General features: G+C 34.3%; 1 protein-coding gene across 4 annotated transcripts in view; it reads left to right on the forward strand.

The window, feature by feature from the left end:
- Positions 1 to 16,365, forward strand: part of supt5h (SPT5 homolog, DSIF elongation factor subunit) — a 28,056-nt gene extending 11,691 nt beyond the window's left edge. For all 4 annotated transcript variants that reach the window (NM_131673.2, XM_073923239.1, XM_073923237.1 and 1 more), the window contains 12 exon segments: positions 849 to 995; positions 1,092 to 1,217; positions 1,304 to 1,388; positions 3,475 to 3,591; positions 4,167 to 4,269; positions 4,958 to 5,085; positions 5,162 to 5,267; positions 5,343 to 5,501; positions 5,585 to 5,753; positions 6,735 to 6,938; positions 7,247 to 7,342; positions 15,738 to 16,365. In NM_131673.2, the coding sequence (NP_571748.2) occupies positions 849 to 995; positions 1,092 to 1,217; positions 1,304 to 1,388; positions 3,475 to 3,591; positions 4,167 to 4,269; positions 4,958 to 5,085; positions 5,162 to 5,267; positions 5,343 to 5,501; positions 5,585 to 5,753; positions 6,735 to 6,938; positions 7,247 to 7,342; positions 15,738 to 15,878 (1,581 nt within the window). In that variant the 3' untranslated portion in view covers positions 15,879 to 16,365.
- Positions 16,366 to 16,419: the final 54 nt, after the last annotated feature.

Consider the following 16,419-nt stretch of genomic DNA (forward strand, 5'->3'; position numbering starts at 1 on the left):
TTTATATTTTGATAAATAACTAAATACAGTGTACAAAATCACTGCTGTTTTGTTGTGTATATTCACCTACATTTATTTGATCCGAAAAACAGTCATGTAAAATATTAAACAATTTAAAGTATATATTTTATTATTTGTTAATAGAATTTAATCCTTCTTAGGACTGCTGAAAAGTCATGTTTGGTTACAGCACTTATTGAAAATCTGGTAGCTCTTTACAATGAGGTTACATTTAGTTAAAAAAGCATTTTTCTCAGGCTACTATGTGTAAGTTGGGTAATTTTTTATGTCAATTAATGTTATTTTTATTGCCTTTAATGTGAAATTAATGAACACAAATATAGGAGTCATTTGTTCATTTGAAAGAACGTTTCTGTTGGCACTTAGAGGTTTTTGCATCTGAACCCTTCATATACAACAGATTACAGTATTTATTTATTCTTTGTTTATGTTAAGAAAAATAAAGTTGTTAGCTGTTAGTTCCTTAACTTAATGCAATAACTAAAAAATTATCTTAACAAGCAAAACTTGGGATTATAATAATGTATTAATAATTATTGAACTATAATTAAGATAGGCTGTATATGTGTTATTCATTCTTAACTTAATAAAACTATCCAGTTTATACTGATCTCAGACTTTTGAATATTAATGTATTTAAATAAGCAGAATAAACTATAAAAACATTCAGTATAGACTACAAACTTTTTATTTAAATTTTTTTTAAACAATAAAAAAAAGTTGTTCATGTCATTGATTGAAACATAGGACTTTTTTACTGCAGTTTTCAGTTGGTTGATATTTTCTACTAACTCAGATTTTTTTCCCCCCACAATGACTTGTTTTAGGTTCTGAACATGCATGGGAAAGTTTTAACAGTACGGCACCAGGCAGTGAACAGGCGGAAGGACAACCGGTTTGCTGTTGCTCTCGACTCTGAGCAAAACAACATCCATGTTAAGGATATTGTGAAAGTCATTGATGGACCTCATTCGGTAATTAATTGGATCCTGCGTCTGACAGTTATTGCAAAACAAAACTGCATTGGGTTAACATTAAGTTTCCTCTGTGTGATTTTTCTTTTTTTTTAGGGCCGTGAAGGTGAAATTCGCCACATCTTCAGAGGCTTTGCTTTTCTTCACTGCAAGAAGCTGGTTGAAAACGGAGGCATGTTTGTTTGTAAAGCACGTCACCTTGTACTGGCAGGTGGCTCTAAGGTATGTCTGTCTTGTTATAACGTTGGACCTAAATGCTTTTCATAACTTTCATTAAGTCATTAAACAGTCCTCCTCTGTTTTCAAAGCCCAGAGATGTGACCAATTTTACAGTGGGTGGCTTTGCTCCCATGAGCCCACGCATCAGCAGCCCAATGCACCCTGGAGGAGGTGGTAAGAGTCTTTATGTAATTAAGAGTTGTGAAACAGTGTTGGAAGATCTGGCTTTGGGGAAGATTAAGTCCTGCAGAAGTATTTTAAGTATTTAAACACACAAATAAATGATAACTATTACTGATGTTTTATTTTTCCCTTAACGATTCCTTTAGATATTGTCCAAATTAAGTTCTTAGCAATGCATGTTAAAAAATAGAAATTAGGTTTTGGTTTGCTTACAGTCAGAAATTTGCTAAATGGAATGTACTGCTTACTTGTACAATATATTGCTGTCTGTTCTTACAAATATACCTGTGCAATTTAAGATTTGAATTTTGAGGTCTAGGGTCAGATATTATGTAGATTTGTATTAAAGGAGTAATGGCATTCAATCATTGTTGTGCTATTACACTACAGCATTTTTATTTCTTTTGAAAGTTTTTAGGCTACTGTTTTTCATGTGATTATCATAGAAACTGGTTACTTTTTCACATGGTAATAAGATAATATATAAATAGTTTTAGCTGTAAGTTTGATCATCTGAATTAGTGATGCACCGATATGGATTTTTTGGGCCAATACTGATAACCAATAACTCTTCAGACTTGGTATACTGTTAGCCGATATATATAAATATATAGGCCAATAATTATAAATATTTCAAAATGTTATATATTTATACAGATGTTTATATACTGTTTATATTTTATATATTGATTATATAGACCTATATTCACGATTTTACATACATCAGCATGCCAAAAAATTTATTATTTCCTTTTCTTTGTAGCAAATTAACAGGCAACTTGACTGTTGCATGAAATAATAGGTTAAATAACAAAATGGGATTTAATCAGCAAGTTAAATATATTTTAAATAAAATGAAAACGAAAGAGCTAAGGACTGAAACCAGCTCAAATGTTCTTAAAAAAAGCCTCATGCGTGCTTATTATAATCATTATGAATATTTCATTGTATTCAAACTGAATACAATCGTACATCCTCAACACGTGGCAAGCAACGCGTTGATAATAACAAAAAAATCATTAGATTACAAACAACCCAACAAGTTGTTTAGTGTGTGTTTATGGCTGCTGTTATGTTTACACATGCGAGAAGGCATTTATCAGCCTAAAGATATCGGCCTAATTTAGACATAGATTGATAACGATAATTTTAAAATAGCATGTATCTGCCGATAACGATATGGCCGCCGATATATCGAGCAGCCCTAATCTGAATGATGCATTAAAACTCTTATTAAAACTCTTATTAAAAAAAGGTCAGAATAATTAGATATAGTTTTATTGATAATATTGTTTTTACTGCTCGTAAATTATCAGCTACACTGTGTCCTCAGATGAATGGATAAATATTTTTCATTTCTGAAATGTTAATATGTTTGACTTGTTTTCCATGTTTTGACAATGAAAATGTAGTTTAAATGAAATTAGGTGTCTGGTTTCTAGAACTTAGGGTGCTTTCACACCTGCCTTATTTAGTTCGATTGAATTGCACTAGAGTTCGTTTCCTCTTTTGGTGCGGTTCGTTTGGGCAGGTGAGAATGCAGCAATCGTACTCGAGTGAGCACCAAAAGCGGACCAAATAAGCGTACCGAGACCTACTTGAAGAGATGATCTCGGTACACTTTCAAACAAACCCTGGAGCGGTTCGTTTGTGGTGAGAATATGATCCGTACTAAAACAGGTCCAACCGTAAAGTTTTCTGCGCGTTTTGGACTAATTCAGCTGACGTAGGCCGATGCGTTGTGCATTATGGGATATGGAGGAAAAATATTTGTTGACAGCGCTTTACCAACAAAGAGAGAGAGGGGAAAACATTACCTAATGGATCGTTGGTAATATTTCCGCAAGATGAGAATGTCGCAGTTTAGCTAAATTAATTCACGTCTCCTCCTGAAGTGACGAGCGATGCATTAAACACTGTTTTCCACCCGCAGCCGCGCTTCATTTTCGTAATGCGTTTCTCTAGAAACATTAAGTTTTGGAATCTATCTAATTTGAGCTTTTGGATCTAAGCATTGACAAAAAAGCTATTTTAAAATTATAAATTGATCGTTGTTGTTTTTTTATTTTTTCTGTAGGTCAGCCGCAAAGAGGTGGAGGTGGTGGTGGTGGTGGTGGCATGGGCCGAGGCCGTGGACGACGAGACAATGATCTCATTGGCCAGACTGTTCGTATATCCCAGGGACCATACAAAGGTTCAATCATTTCAAATGACTTTTTTTTGTTTTAGAATATAATGTTTTTAAATGTGGCTTAAACTGACCCTATTTTGCCAATTTTAAGAAACCTAATATTATGTTAGCTGTTGCATCATGTTTATTACTATATATGAAATTTAGATATGAACAGTAATAATGGCTGCTAATGGCAATATGGAAATATTAGGAGCTTTTGAAGACATAATTGAGAACTGAAAGCCACACATAATGTCTAAGAATTTCAATGCCTTTTACATAACCATTTATTCCATCTCAACTTGACATTATGAAATATATGAAACGGCCAATTTGCTGTAAAGCTAAGTAGATTTCTGGAAAGTCATGTAAAGGATAATTTGAGGCAGAATCAGTTCTTATTTTGTGAGGCAAAATACCTCCTTTATTGTGTTCTTTGAGCTTTGAAATGTAAAAAAATTGACGGAAAGCCAAGTTTCATGCTATTCATTATTCACTGTATTATATCTGAAATGCTCTGTAGACCACTATACATTAATTATGTCATGTATTTAAATAAGCACCGTTAATCCTGAAATATTTGTTCCTTTCCTCAGGCTACATTGGTGTGGTGAAGGATGCCACAGAATCCACCGCTAGGGTAGAGCTTCACTCAACCTGCCAGACCATCTCTGTGGATCGCCAGCGCCTTACAACTGTGTATGTTATCAGTTGGCCAAGTAACTTTGCCTGCAACATTTCTTTGTTTTTCAACATACAAACACACACACACACACACATATTATGTATTCTTCCTCTGCTTTATCCACATTTGTTTATTCATATTCAAGCTACCAGTAAAACTGCAGTACTCTCTGCTTCTACTTCCAACACCCTCTCTACTTTGCAGACTATATTTGTCTTGTCTTGTATGTTTTCTTTGATTTCTGGGTAGATGGTCTCATTGTTGATGTGTTGATATCTGTAATTCATCACTGCTGTTCCTATGTTTGAATTTGACAGATTGGAAAAACCTGTTATGCTTATGAAGAGTAATTTATATCATTAAAAATATAATGCTACATTAAAATGCTAATTTTGTCAAATATTAATTCAATTTAAACTAGTAAAAAAAAATATATTGCTGTTATACTTTTATATTAAGATTTGAATATTTACATATATTTTAAAATTGTACATTTAAATTGTAATATTTCATTGCTTCAGCATTCATTACTACTGTCTTTGTTGGCATAGAAATATTTTGTGACAACAAGTATTATATTCTTTTTTTTATAAACCATGACAACTTTTTTAAATGTTAGTGGTAGATTTCATGTATAACTTTTGCTCTCCTAAATATCCTGAAGTTTTACACCTTTATGTTTTTCTTCTTTCCATGAATCAGTGGTGGCAAAGAAAGACAAGGAAGAAGTTCCACCCATCTACGAACCCCGATGTATGGTTCCCAGACACCCATTTATGGGACTGGCTCACGTACTCCCATGTATGGTAGCCAGACACCCCTCCATGATGGTAAGAGTTCTCAAATATATTCTTTTAGACATATTCTACAACAACTTTTCTTAATATCACCTTTAATTGCTCACAGGAAGTCGTACTCCTCACTATGGCTCACAGACTCCTCTTCATGATGGGAGCAGGACACCTGGCCAAAGTGGTGCGTGGGACCCCAACAATCCAAACACACCATCACGGTAAGAAGCACAACATGTCCAAATGCAATTAGTCCCATGCACCTCTGCTTTAACACATTTTCCCCTTGATTTCAGGCCTGATGACGAGTATGAGTTTGCCTACGATGACGAGCCCTCGCCGTCTCCTCAAGGCTATGGTGGGACACCCAACCCTCAGACGCCTGGATATCCAGAAGTGCCCTCTCCGCAGGTCAACCCTCAGTATAACCCACAGACTCCTGGGACTCCTGCCATGTGAGGATCGTTCGGATGCTCGGATACTTTTCTTTTATTCTGTATTGAGATTATATTAAAGTGAGTGTGTTTTTGCACCATAGGTACAACACAGATCAATACTCCCCATATGCAGCACCTTCACCCCAGGGCTCCTACCAGCCCAGTCCAAGTCCACAGAGTTACCACCAAGTGGCGCCAAGCCCGGTGGGATACCAAAACACACACTCGCCTGCCAGTTACCACCCCACTCCATCACCCATGGCTTACCAGGTACAGTTTTGGTTGTTTGTCAACTACTAGATTTTTTTTCTCAGCAATATATAAAGCCAGACAGAATCTGCACGCATTCTTTGCTATTTCTGCGCAAAATTTAGTAAAAAATCTGCAGATTTATGTGAAATGATTTTGGGAGAAATGTAACTAAAAACGTAATATATTAAATAAAAATTATACATTTTTAACTTTTATTTAATGTTTACAATGCACATCCAGTATTACGCACTTATTTGGTAAACAAAGCAAGTCTCTCATATAATAACTACTAAAAGAAAGAACCAATTACTTTACAAACATTATTGTAAAAAAATCATAAGAACATTTTCATATTAGTCAATAATATTACTGAAATTAATTTAATAACTGAATAGATTTACACAGGTAAAAATAGACTCAACGATAGGCTAAAAATCTTTCTGCGCGCACAGATTCCATGTGGGCCTAGCAATGTATAATAAACAAAGCAGCATTAGTACACTTAAATCATAGTGATGTGGATATGTTTGCACATACTCTTCAGTTCAAGTAATGTCACATTTATAAAGTGATTATTGCCATAATTTCATTTGTGCAACAAATGCAGAGACTGAAAGCACATCTAGATATTGTGTTACTGCCATGGGCCAGCAGTAGTTTAAAGCTCTTTAACAGCCAGAGCTACATTTTCTGGCAAATATACATTGACGAACTGTTTCAAACTCATGTTTCAAACTAAAATAACATGATACCAGCTCATTTTGGGGTTTTTCTTGAAGGTTGGGTTTTTATTATTACCCATATGTTTTTATGTTTTATACTATCGGTACAAGTTTCACATTTTTAATCTGAACAGAATTTTTTTCAAAATCAATAAAATCTAAATGGAAAGAAATTTCAGTTTAGCTTGAAGCAATAAGGCTTGTTTATTGGCTGTAATAACTTAAAAGATGGCTTTTTAACAATAAAGTATTGAACTGTGTTTTGTTTGATCTTCAGGCCAGTCCAAGTCCCAGTCCGGTAGGGTATAGTCCCATGACTCCTGGCGCTCCGTCTCCTGGGGGTTACAACCCTCACACCCCTGGCTCCAACATTGACCAAGCCTCCAATGACTGGGTCACCACAGACATCATGGTGCGTGTGAAAGACACATTCCTTGATGGAGGCGTCATCAATCAGACCGGCATCATCCGCAGTGTCACCGTGAGTCAAGTTTTGAATCTTGTTCATGTGGACATTTATCAGATTCTTTTGGCTACTTAGATTACTTTATGACGGCCAACTGGAATATGCAAATTCATAAACCGCATGTTTCTGCTTGCAGACTCTAGCAGATAATAGTAAACACCCCAGTTTTATGGCTCAGTTTTAGATTTGGCAACTGAGACACTGGTGAACCTTTGATTGATTGATTAAGTGGCTCTTAAAGCCTTTTATTATTAGACGTCACTGCTACATGCTTGTGACGTCTGAAAAAAAATCAACAACTTAATCCTGGTACTTTTTCACAGGGAGGAATGTGCTCTGTTTTTCTGCAAGACACTGAAAAGGTTGTTAGCATTTCAAGCGAACACTTGGAGCCTGTTACACCAACCAAAAACAATAAGGTACTGATATGTTTATGGAAATTCAAGTTTTTGAGTTATTGCAATTATGTTTATGGTTTTTTTATCGCAAGGTCTTGTGTAATCTCAAGGTGATATCGTCTTGCAGGTGTCCTGTTGTTTTTCAGTTTCTTTCCTTTTCTTAGAGGTGCACAATTCTAAATACAGAATATTTTTATTAAAATTCTCTTATAATTATGAATAGACAGCTAGAAGCATATTTGGTAACACTTTATAATGACTGCCAACTATGAGCCATTTTTTAAGCATTAGCAAATAGTTAATTCATTATCTCTTAAGCATTAACTCTACATTAATAAAGGTAAGTAAGCAGTTACAAATGCTGTATTCTTGACTTATAACCACATTTAAATTCTGCTTAATAATTATACAATCATAATTTGTTGAAAATGTATTTTTCATTACTAAATAAGGTATTGCATATTCCTTTAATTGTCATTTATAAGGGATTTATAAAGCATAAATAGTCTTTACTTTAGGTCACAAGACTGGATTAAGTTAAGTTAATAAAGCACGTATTAACATGCATAGTAACGCAGAGTAACACACAGTGACCATTACTATATGCCTGAATATTAAGATATATAAACGTTAATTTCAATAGTTATTTAGTCATTTACTAACTCATTCTGAATGATCTTAAAAACCACCAACTACTTTTAAACACAAATGGTTTGTAAATAATGCAATACATCATGTAATAATGAAAAATGAATCAATCACAAATTCTGAAAGTACAATTAATAAGCACATTATAAATATGGTTATGAGTCAAGAATAGAGCATTTGTAGTTGCCGTTATAAACTGCTTACTAACGTTTATTTATGTAGAGTAAATGCTTAACAGATAATGAATTAACTATTTGCTAATGCTTAAAAAATGGTTCATATTGTGTAGTTATTATAAAGTGTTAGTGCATATTTTTGTATTAATAATGATAGTTGACAAAAATGAGGGGAAAGAAATGTTGTAGTTTGATGTAAAGACAATTTTTTTTATATATCAGGGGTACCCAAACTTTTTCTTATAAAGGGCCAAATACCAAACTTGATTGAGGCTAGTGGGCCAGTTAAATCTCAATGCCATGGGTAATTGCCTAATAATTTTATAGTTAAAAAAAAAAAAAAAAACTCAAACATTGCTTTACATCAACTAATGCAGCATATTTTTTTTTTTTTACATTTTATAATTAACTTATTACAATAAAAACAATCTCATTTATAATAGTGAACAATGGAGTTACACTAGGTTTTTGCCTATATTTTCTCACCTATATCTTCTGCATAGTCCTTTATCCATCGAGTGACATTATTTACGTTTTTAGAAAATCATTCATTCATAACATTCATAATTGAATCTTTTTATAGTTTTTTTTCATCATTTCATAATTGATTTTTTTTTTTTGTAGCTCAGCAATAAAACGAGCAAAAAGGGTTATTTCAATTTATAAATGATGATCTATTTTAAAGGTATTCGCCGCAACTCTCTCCATCATTCTCAATTTTTTCTTGGATTGGATGGTGGTCATTTCAAAGTTTACAATTGGCCAACTTTAGCCCGCAGGCCCTACCTTGGGGATCTCTGTTTTAGATGTTATGTGAAAAAGATGTTTTGTTTAGTTTTTAAAAATGTTTTATACTTTAACTGAGAAAAACATTTAAGCAAAAAGCATTTAAGCAAATTTACACCAGTTATGTTTCCATCCACCTATTTTTATGCACGTTGGACATGCATGAAAAAAAACGGTTGAAAACAGCACCACGATGTGCATAAGTTTTGAAAATGCACATAAAAACGTATGCGCATAACCAAGTAGGATAAACATTTTATTCGGCAAGAAAGGATTGCGCATAAACTACGATGAAAACACTTTTACCAATTTCCAGTTTGTGCATTAAAAAAAGTCATGTGATGTAGTTATAAGTTTATAGATTAAGTTATAAGATTATCCTGTGATAATAAAATGTGTGCGGATGGAAAAACTAGCAGGCTGAGCACACTGTAAAACACCTAAAAACGTTGTTTTGGTTATTCTAAAATGCCTTAACCATTTCAGCATTAGTGTTATTATATTATTAATTACCTCCAGAATAGTCAAGAGCAGAGGTGTGGACTCGAGTCATGTGACTTGGACTCGAGTCAGACTCGAGTCATGAATTTGATGACTTTAGACTTGACTTGACAAAATATGAAAAGACTTGCAACTCGACTTGGACTTGAACATAAATGACTCGGACTTTCACTTGGACTTGCGCCTATTGACTTGTAAAGACTTGCTACTTTCTATAAAAAGCCCAAAGATAAAAAGTATGTTGACACGGAGGCTCTATCTCTGTGTGTGTGTGCATGTGTGACAGAGAGCATGCGCGCATACTTTCGACCACTAGCGCTTTGTGGCGCACTTCCGTGTTTTTGCACCAGCGGGAAATTTGAAGATGCCATTTTCATTCTGACTCGGAGAGTGAAATAAACACATCCGCGATCTGCTTCTTTTGTTTTATTCAGCGGATTTACAACATCTGTCAAAGGTAAGAGACTTTACTACTCGCAATGTGTTACTGTTGTGCAAAAGCATTGTTTTACTGTTGTGCATAAGTCAATGAACTTCAGTTTTTTTAACCAAACTTACCGTCATTTATTTCACATAATTATGAATGAACACGGCTGTAATTAATGTTTTTGCACTTGGTCGTTTGTGTCAATGCGCATATTATGTTTTATTTTTGTGTTTTGCCCATCCTCTGACAGTATTTTCTAACTATATAATTAGTAGTAATAATAATTACATGCCATAATAACTATATATATATATATATATATATATATATATATATATATATATATATATATATATATATATATATATATATATATACATATATATATATATATATATATATATATATATATATATACATATATATATATAATTTATTTTTAAAGCTCTTAAAACTGTGAAAAAAGTGTTTTGTTATTTTTTGGTAACATTTTGCAATAAGGTTTCTTTAGTTAATCTATGTACTAACATGAACTAATAATGAACTATACTTTTAAACCTTTATTAATTATAGTTTAACATTTACTATTGCATTATTACAATTTAAAGGTATGCTTGTTAACATTAATGTTAATGCACTGTGATTTAACAAAGGTTAACCAATAATTTTATTTCCATTAATTAATGAATACTGTAATGATTGGTAACTGTACTTCACTGCATTGTTTGTTCACATTAGTACATAGATAAACTTAATTAATTAATACAACCTTATTGTAAAGTGTTACCTTTTTCATATTTTGGATTGATACTATTAATTTTATTTAGTATTTAAAACCTTAAAAGTATTTGTATTATTGTTGATGTTATGCCTCTTAGCAATATTTTAGTCCTCTATGTTTTTTAATTAATTTTTTATTGTGAGATTGTAATGTAATGCGTCTATATTGTTGAATTTCTGTTTGTTTGTTTTTCTGTAATTCCCCCTCTAAATTTAAGGCTTATCTACTATTTTTAAGGTACTTAAAACCAACCATCTAATAAAAAATACAATTGACAATCATATTTCGTTTCATGAGTGTCTTTGTTCCTGTTTTGTAGGACTCTTATTTTAACAGATTTCATTGGAAAACACTTGACTGATCATTTAATTAAAGTTTTACCTTTATTATTCCATCACTCAATGAGATCATTTAATTGTGAGTTGAATTACTCCATTTGTAATTGTTTTTAAATAAACTAAAAACGAAGACTTGTTTTGTTCAGTTTGTTGAATTTGAACTCTACTTTACATATTAAAAGATATTTAAAACCACTATGAATGTATTTAAACTAATATTTAAATTTATATAACTGTTTCACTGTGGGTATTTCTATTTTAATTTATTTAGCACATTTATTGCCTATTCAAACATGAAAACAAGTTTTAGATAATTTGTGGCTCTAATAAATTGTTAAACATTACAATATCCCTGCAGAAAAATCCAGCTTAAACCAGCCTAGGCTGGTAAGCTGGCTTTAGCTGGTCGACCAGGCTGGTTTTAGAGGGGTTTTGGTAATTTCTAGGCTGGTTTTCAGCCATTTCCAGCCTGGTCTTAGCTGATCAGGCTGGAAACTGACCAGCAATATCCAGCTAAAAACAGCTTGACCAGCCTGGTTTAAGCTGGACATAGCTGGTTTTGGCTGGGCTCCCAGCCTGGCTAGGCTGGTCAAGCTGGTTTTAGCTGGTCATCTCCCAGCCTGACCAGCTAAGACTAGGCTGAAAATGGCTGGAAACCAGCCTGGAAATGGCCAAAACCCCTCTAAAACCAGCCTGGTCGACCAGCTAAAACCAGCCTAGGCTGGTTCAAGCTGTTTTTTTCAGTAGGGATTTTTGACAAAATGGTCTAAAATGATAGTTACAAGTGCCTAAGTGGGATTTGAACCCCGTTCTTTATGAAAAGAAAGAAAAATCTGATTGGCTCTGACATTACTTTCACCAGTGGGCAGGTACTTCAATCTGATTGGCTGGTCTCTTGTGCACGTATTCAGTCTCACTGCGTTTGCTTGACTTTTGTCCACACTGGCGCCTCAAACCTTTCCTGCTTTTGCTCTCCAGAGATCCTCCTGGTAAATTGATTATTCCAGAATGTTGATATGGTTTATATATTGCTACACTATTTAGTAACAATACATGAAAAACTATGAGGTTAAGGTAAATTCTATAATAAATACCAGTGTTTTTGAGAGTTAGGTATACTGCCTATGTTTTAGGCTAGTATTATTTACAAGTTGTTAATGAATGCTTCAGCATACTGTAGTATTAAGAATAGTGAACTGATAAAATAAAATACAGAGTGTAGTTTTTCTACAGTAAAGTGTGGTGAATTGTAGTATAATATACCCTATATTGTAAAAAACTAAAGCACTGGGTAATTTGTTTATATTACACTTGTGTTACCATAGCAACTATAATATGACCCCAACAAATTAATTAAAGTACTTTACTATAGTACTGTTCAAAACACTGTCCATGACAAAAGATGTGTTCAGGGGCCCTGTGGAACAGCTTTTCCTCAAAATGAAGAGGATGACATGGAAAATGTCCTCCACAATCTCATAAATAATGTGGAAGACAGCAGAGACGTGTTCATTTTATTTTAGTTGCCATGATAAAATGGGATTGATAGTGAGATTTATTTAAAGAGTGAATAGTACAGTAGGCTATAATGCCAAATCAAGTTTTTCCTTATTTTATCACAGTTAAATTTCTGCTTGCGTTAGTTATATTTTTGTTTAAATGTTTTTTTATTTGATTAGTATGGTACACCTTTCGGATGATTAATAAATGTTTGTAAAACAAAATGCATTCTTTACATCCAACATCTATTCTCTGTGTCTTTAAGTGTTTAAAAACTGGAAATATCTCATCATAAAACATACAGCCAAAATTTTATGGTTTATTAGATTAAAAATTTAATATGTAAGTCTATTTTAGTACTTTGGTTATTGTTAATAAATAGTGCCTCAATATAAATTATATCAAAAAGCACGAAAGGAAGAGGAAACACAAGACTCAAAATCTGTATATAATCTCTGAGAGCGCGCAGGAAAATGTGTGCATGAGCAGTGCGTATTTGAGAGCGAGAAAATTTGCGCATGAGCAGCGTATATTTCAGAGCTCGCAAGCAGTTTTGTCCACAGAGGAAATCGGTGCAGGAGCATCACACAAGGTAGAGAGCAATGTTCTTCATTGTTATGTGAAGAAAACAACGTTAATGTTTGTATAAAGTAGCCTACTTCATTGAGAATATGTGCCACAATTTTACATTGCTGCTAGACAGATTTGCATCTTCATCTCTTCAGCACACACGAGATTCAATTGACAAAATACCAAGTTCACTCAATTTTACTTTGCAGCATACAGGAGTTGTTGGTCTACTGCTGCCTCATTGAGGTCGTTTATGTAGTTTTAGTTAATCACAAGTTGATCACAGAAGACATAACATAGCACAACTAAACTTATTGAACTAGACAGCAGTAGACCTGCAATTTCTGTGTGATGTGAGGCAAAATGGACTCTATTGTAGTGGAACTCGTTCTTGTGCAATGTGCTGTGTAGACAAGATGCAGCACTGTTTAGCACTTTTTCAGAAAATTACATTTGTGTTTTTATATATCTGAGCAATGTTCTTTCATAAAAAAAGGTTTGTTTAATAAATACAGATCTTACAGCCATACATAATCTGTTTACAGTTCATTTTTCTGTTAAAAAGACTTGAAAAGACTCGAAAATCAAACTATAGGACTTTGGACTTGACTTGAGACTTGTTGCCTTTGACTTGGGACTTGACTCGGGACTTGCCTGTCTTGACTCGGGACTTGACTCGGGACTTGAGGGCAATGAATTGAGACTTACTTGTGACTTGCCAAACAATGACTTGGTCCCACCTCTGGTCAAGAGTGTCTGTGCTCCACATCTCAAGCCTTCAAACATCACCACGCATTCATTTCACATCTGCATTTGTCTTCTACGGTGGCCGGGAAGTGCAAAACAACATTACAAAGTTTAAAACACTTTTACAAAGCTCGAGACAAATTTACATTTTGAAAAACATTTTTACCTATCATCAGACACAATTGGCCATAGGAAAAATAGGAAAAACAATTTTACAAAGGACGAAACAAATTTACATTTTAGAAAACAAATTAACAAGACGCGAAACACTTTTACAAATCCTGAAACAAATTTACAATTACAGATTCCCTACGCAAAGGGAATGTACCACACCCCGGAAGTGGCGTAGAATGTACCACACACCGGCAGTGACCCGGAATGTAACACACATTGGAAAATATTAATAATATCCAGCTCGTGTGTGGCTTTGTAGACAGATTTCCACAAGTCTACAACTATAAAAATCATGGTTTGACTAACTGCAATAAAATAAATTAGAGCTATTCTGAGAAAATATCAGCGTAAGAGTGCATAGAAACATGTAAATGCAAGTACATGGAAACAATTAAAGCACGGCACATGTTGACTGTTAAAGATACCAAAACCGATCTCAACCTGTACACTGGAGTAGCTCAGTTGGATAAGTCGGTTGATACTCGTTCAGAACCTTTTGACTTGGGTTCGAATCTTGTTGATGACATGTCAATTATAATTATTTCTTTAGATTAATTTTGGTTTATGCTGTTCTGCCACACAAATATTAAATCAACAATGATACACTGACACCAAGTGAATAAGAATCTTTATTTGGTATGGGCATGTTTTGTTGCTGTGAAAAAGTGATGAATCTGCCAATCTGCAAACGTGGATAGTTTGCACATTTGAAAAGGGTCCCCAGTTAACACGGACACCAGTTAAACCGTAACACTGGCTTCCTTCAGTTTACTGTTAAGAGTCCTCAAGCAGAGGTGTACACCGTGTAGACTTGACATCATGTTCACTAATACAGCGTACGAGTGGATCTCGTTAAAATATTGAACACATTGATGCAGCATGTCTGGCGGAAGGTCTGGCGTTTCCGTCTGCTCCGCGTCCTTTATAAACTCTAAACACCGACCACACGCAAAGTAAAACCGTGTTAAGCTGCTCACGTGTTTGCCACAAAACGGGCAAAACAACCCTCGACCGCAGTCCATGTTTGGTCACCGTAAACTTCTTTTACGCCATGTACTCCACAGCGTGGTTTAAAAGTGTTTTAAACTTCGTAATGTTGTTTTGCACTTCCCGGCCACCGTAGTCTTCTGATTATTAAATAAAGAAAAGATTCATGCAGCTTCTCCTACCACAGCAAATTCTGTTTTTATTTTTGATATTTGGCACCAGTTAATCAGTAAGTGACGATTTTTTACTCTGACTCATTGGATGGAAGTGCTGCTTTATTCGCATATCTTTTATGGTATATTCCTGTTTTGCACATACATTTAATTTGCATCTTTAGTTGGAAACATAGCCACTGATACTAATATTGCTAACAACACAAGTACAAGGCTATTTTCTTCAGAAACTATTAACCTTTTAGGACTTTTTTCCTCTCCACAAATGAGAGGTGCAAAGACATTTACTTTTTCGTTTAGCATTTCTAAGTTACAAAAAAAACTAAATCTAAAAATATTTGTTATGAATTCATAAGAAGGTTAATGTCAAGCTTTTATCAAATGATTCCATGCTTCAGAGGGCACAGTTTGATTGTATCAGCTAATCATCTTAAAGAAAAAATCGTGTGGAATAACAGAGGCAAATAATATTCATTGGCGTTACACATATCGCCTCCTAATGAGCATCCCAAATTTAATGGATACAGAATCTTGCTTTAAGAATTATGTTGTTCTGTCACATTCGCTGGAAGATTATTGAAATTAATGTATGTGCATTTGCTCCTAAGGTGAAGGTGATTCTGGGAGAGGACAGGGAGGCCACAGGAGTCCTGCTTAGTATCGATGGTGAAGACGGCATTGTTAGAATGGAGTTGGACGAGCAGCTGAAGATTCTCAATCTCCGCTTCCTTGGGAAACTGGAAGTGTGAAGAACCCCACACATTAAAACACGTTTTTCTAAATGAATGCAGTTTGCTGCAGAATAGTCACTTTCCGTGAGCTTTTTTTTTTTTTTTTTAATTAGTGGAAGGTTTTAGTGGGTAGTCTTCTTTTTCTGTTTTCTCTGTGGTGTAGAAACGTTTTTTGGCAAATTGATTCCACGTCAAATAAAATGTGAACCGTGAGTTCCTAAATCCATCCATCCTGAGTGTTCGCATGAAATATTTCATAGCTGCTGGCTGTTCCTTCTGAAACTTTTACTGCCTGCCCAAACTTGGAACATCGATCGTGAAGAGGAATTCCATTGTTATGCTCTTACGAGTGATTCGAGCTCCAGCAGCTGAGATAAAACTGCTGTTCCCAGCGTCATTAAAGATTCTCCAGCATCATGGTCCATTACTTTCTCAACCTTTAATGTCATTGATAGTTGATGTACATTCTGACTGAGCACATTAAAGGTTTTTCAAAACCCTTTCACCATTTTTGCATTTTTATTGTAATTTTTAATGGCTTACTGAAGGAAATACAGCA

Source organism: Danio rerio, chromosome 15 (genome assembly GCF_049306965.1).
Source record: "Danio rerio strain Tuebingen ecotype United States chromosome 15, GRCz12tu, whole genome shotgun sequence".
Lineage (NCBI taxonomy): Eukaryota > Metazoa > Chordata > Actinopteri > Cypriniformes > Danionidae > Danio > Danio rerio.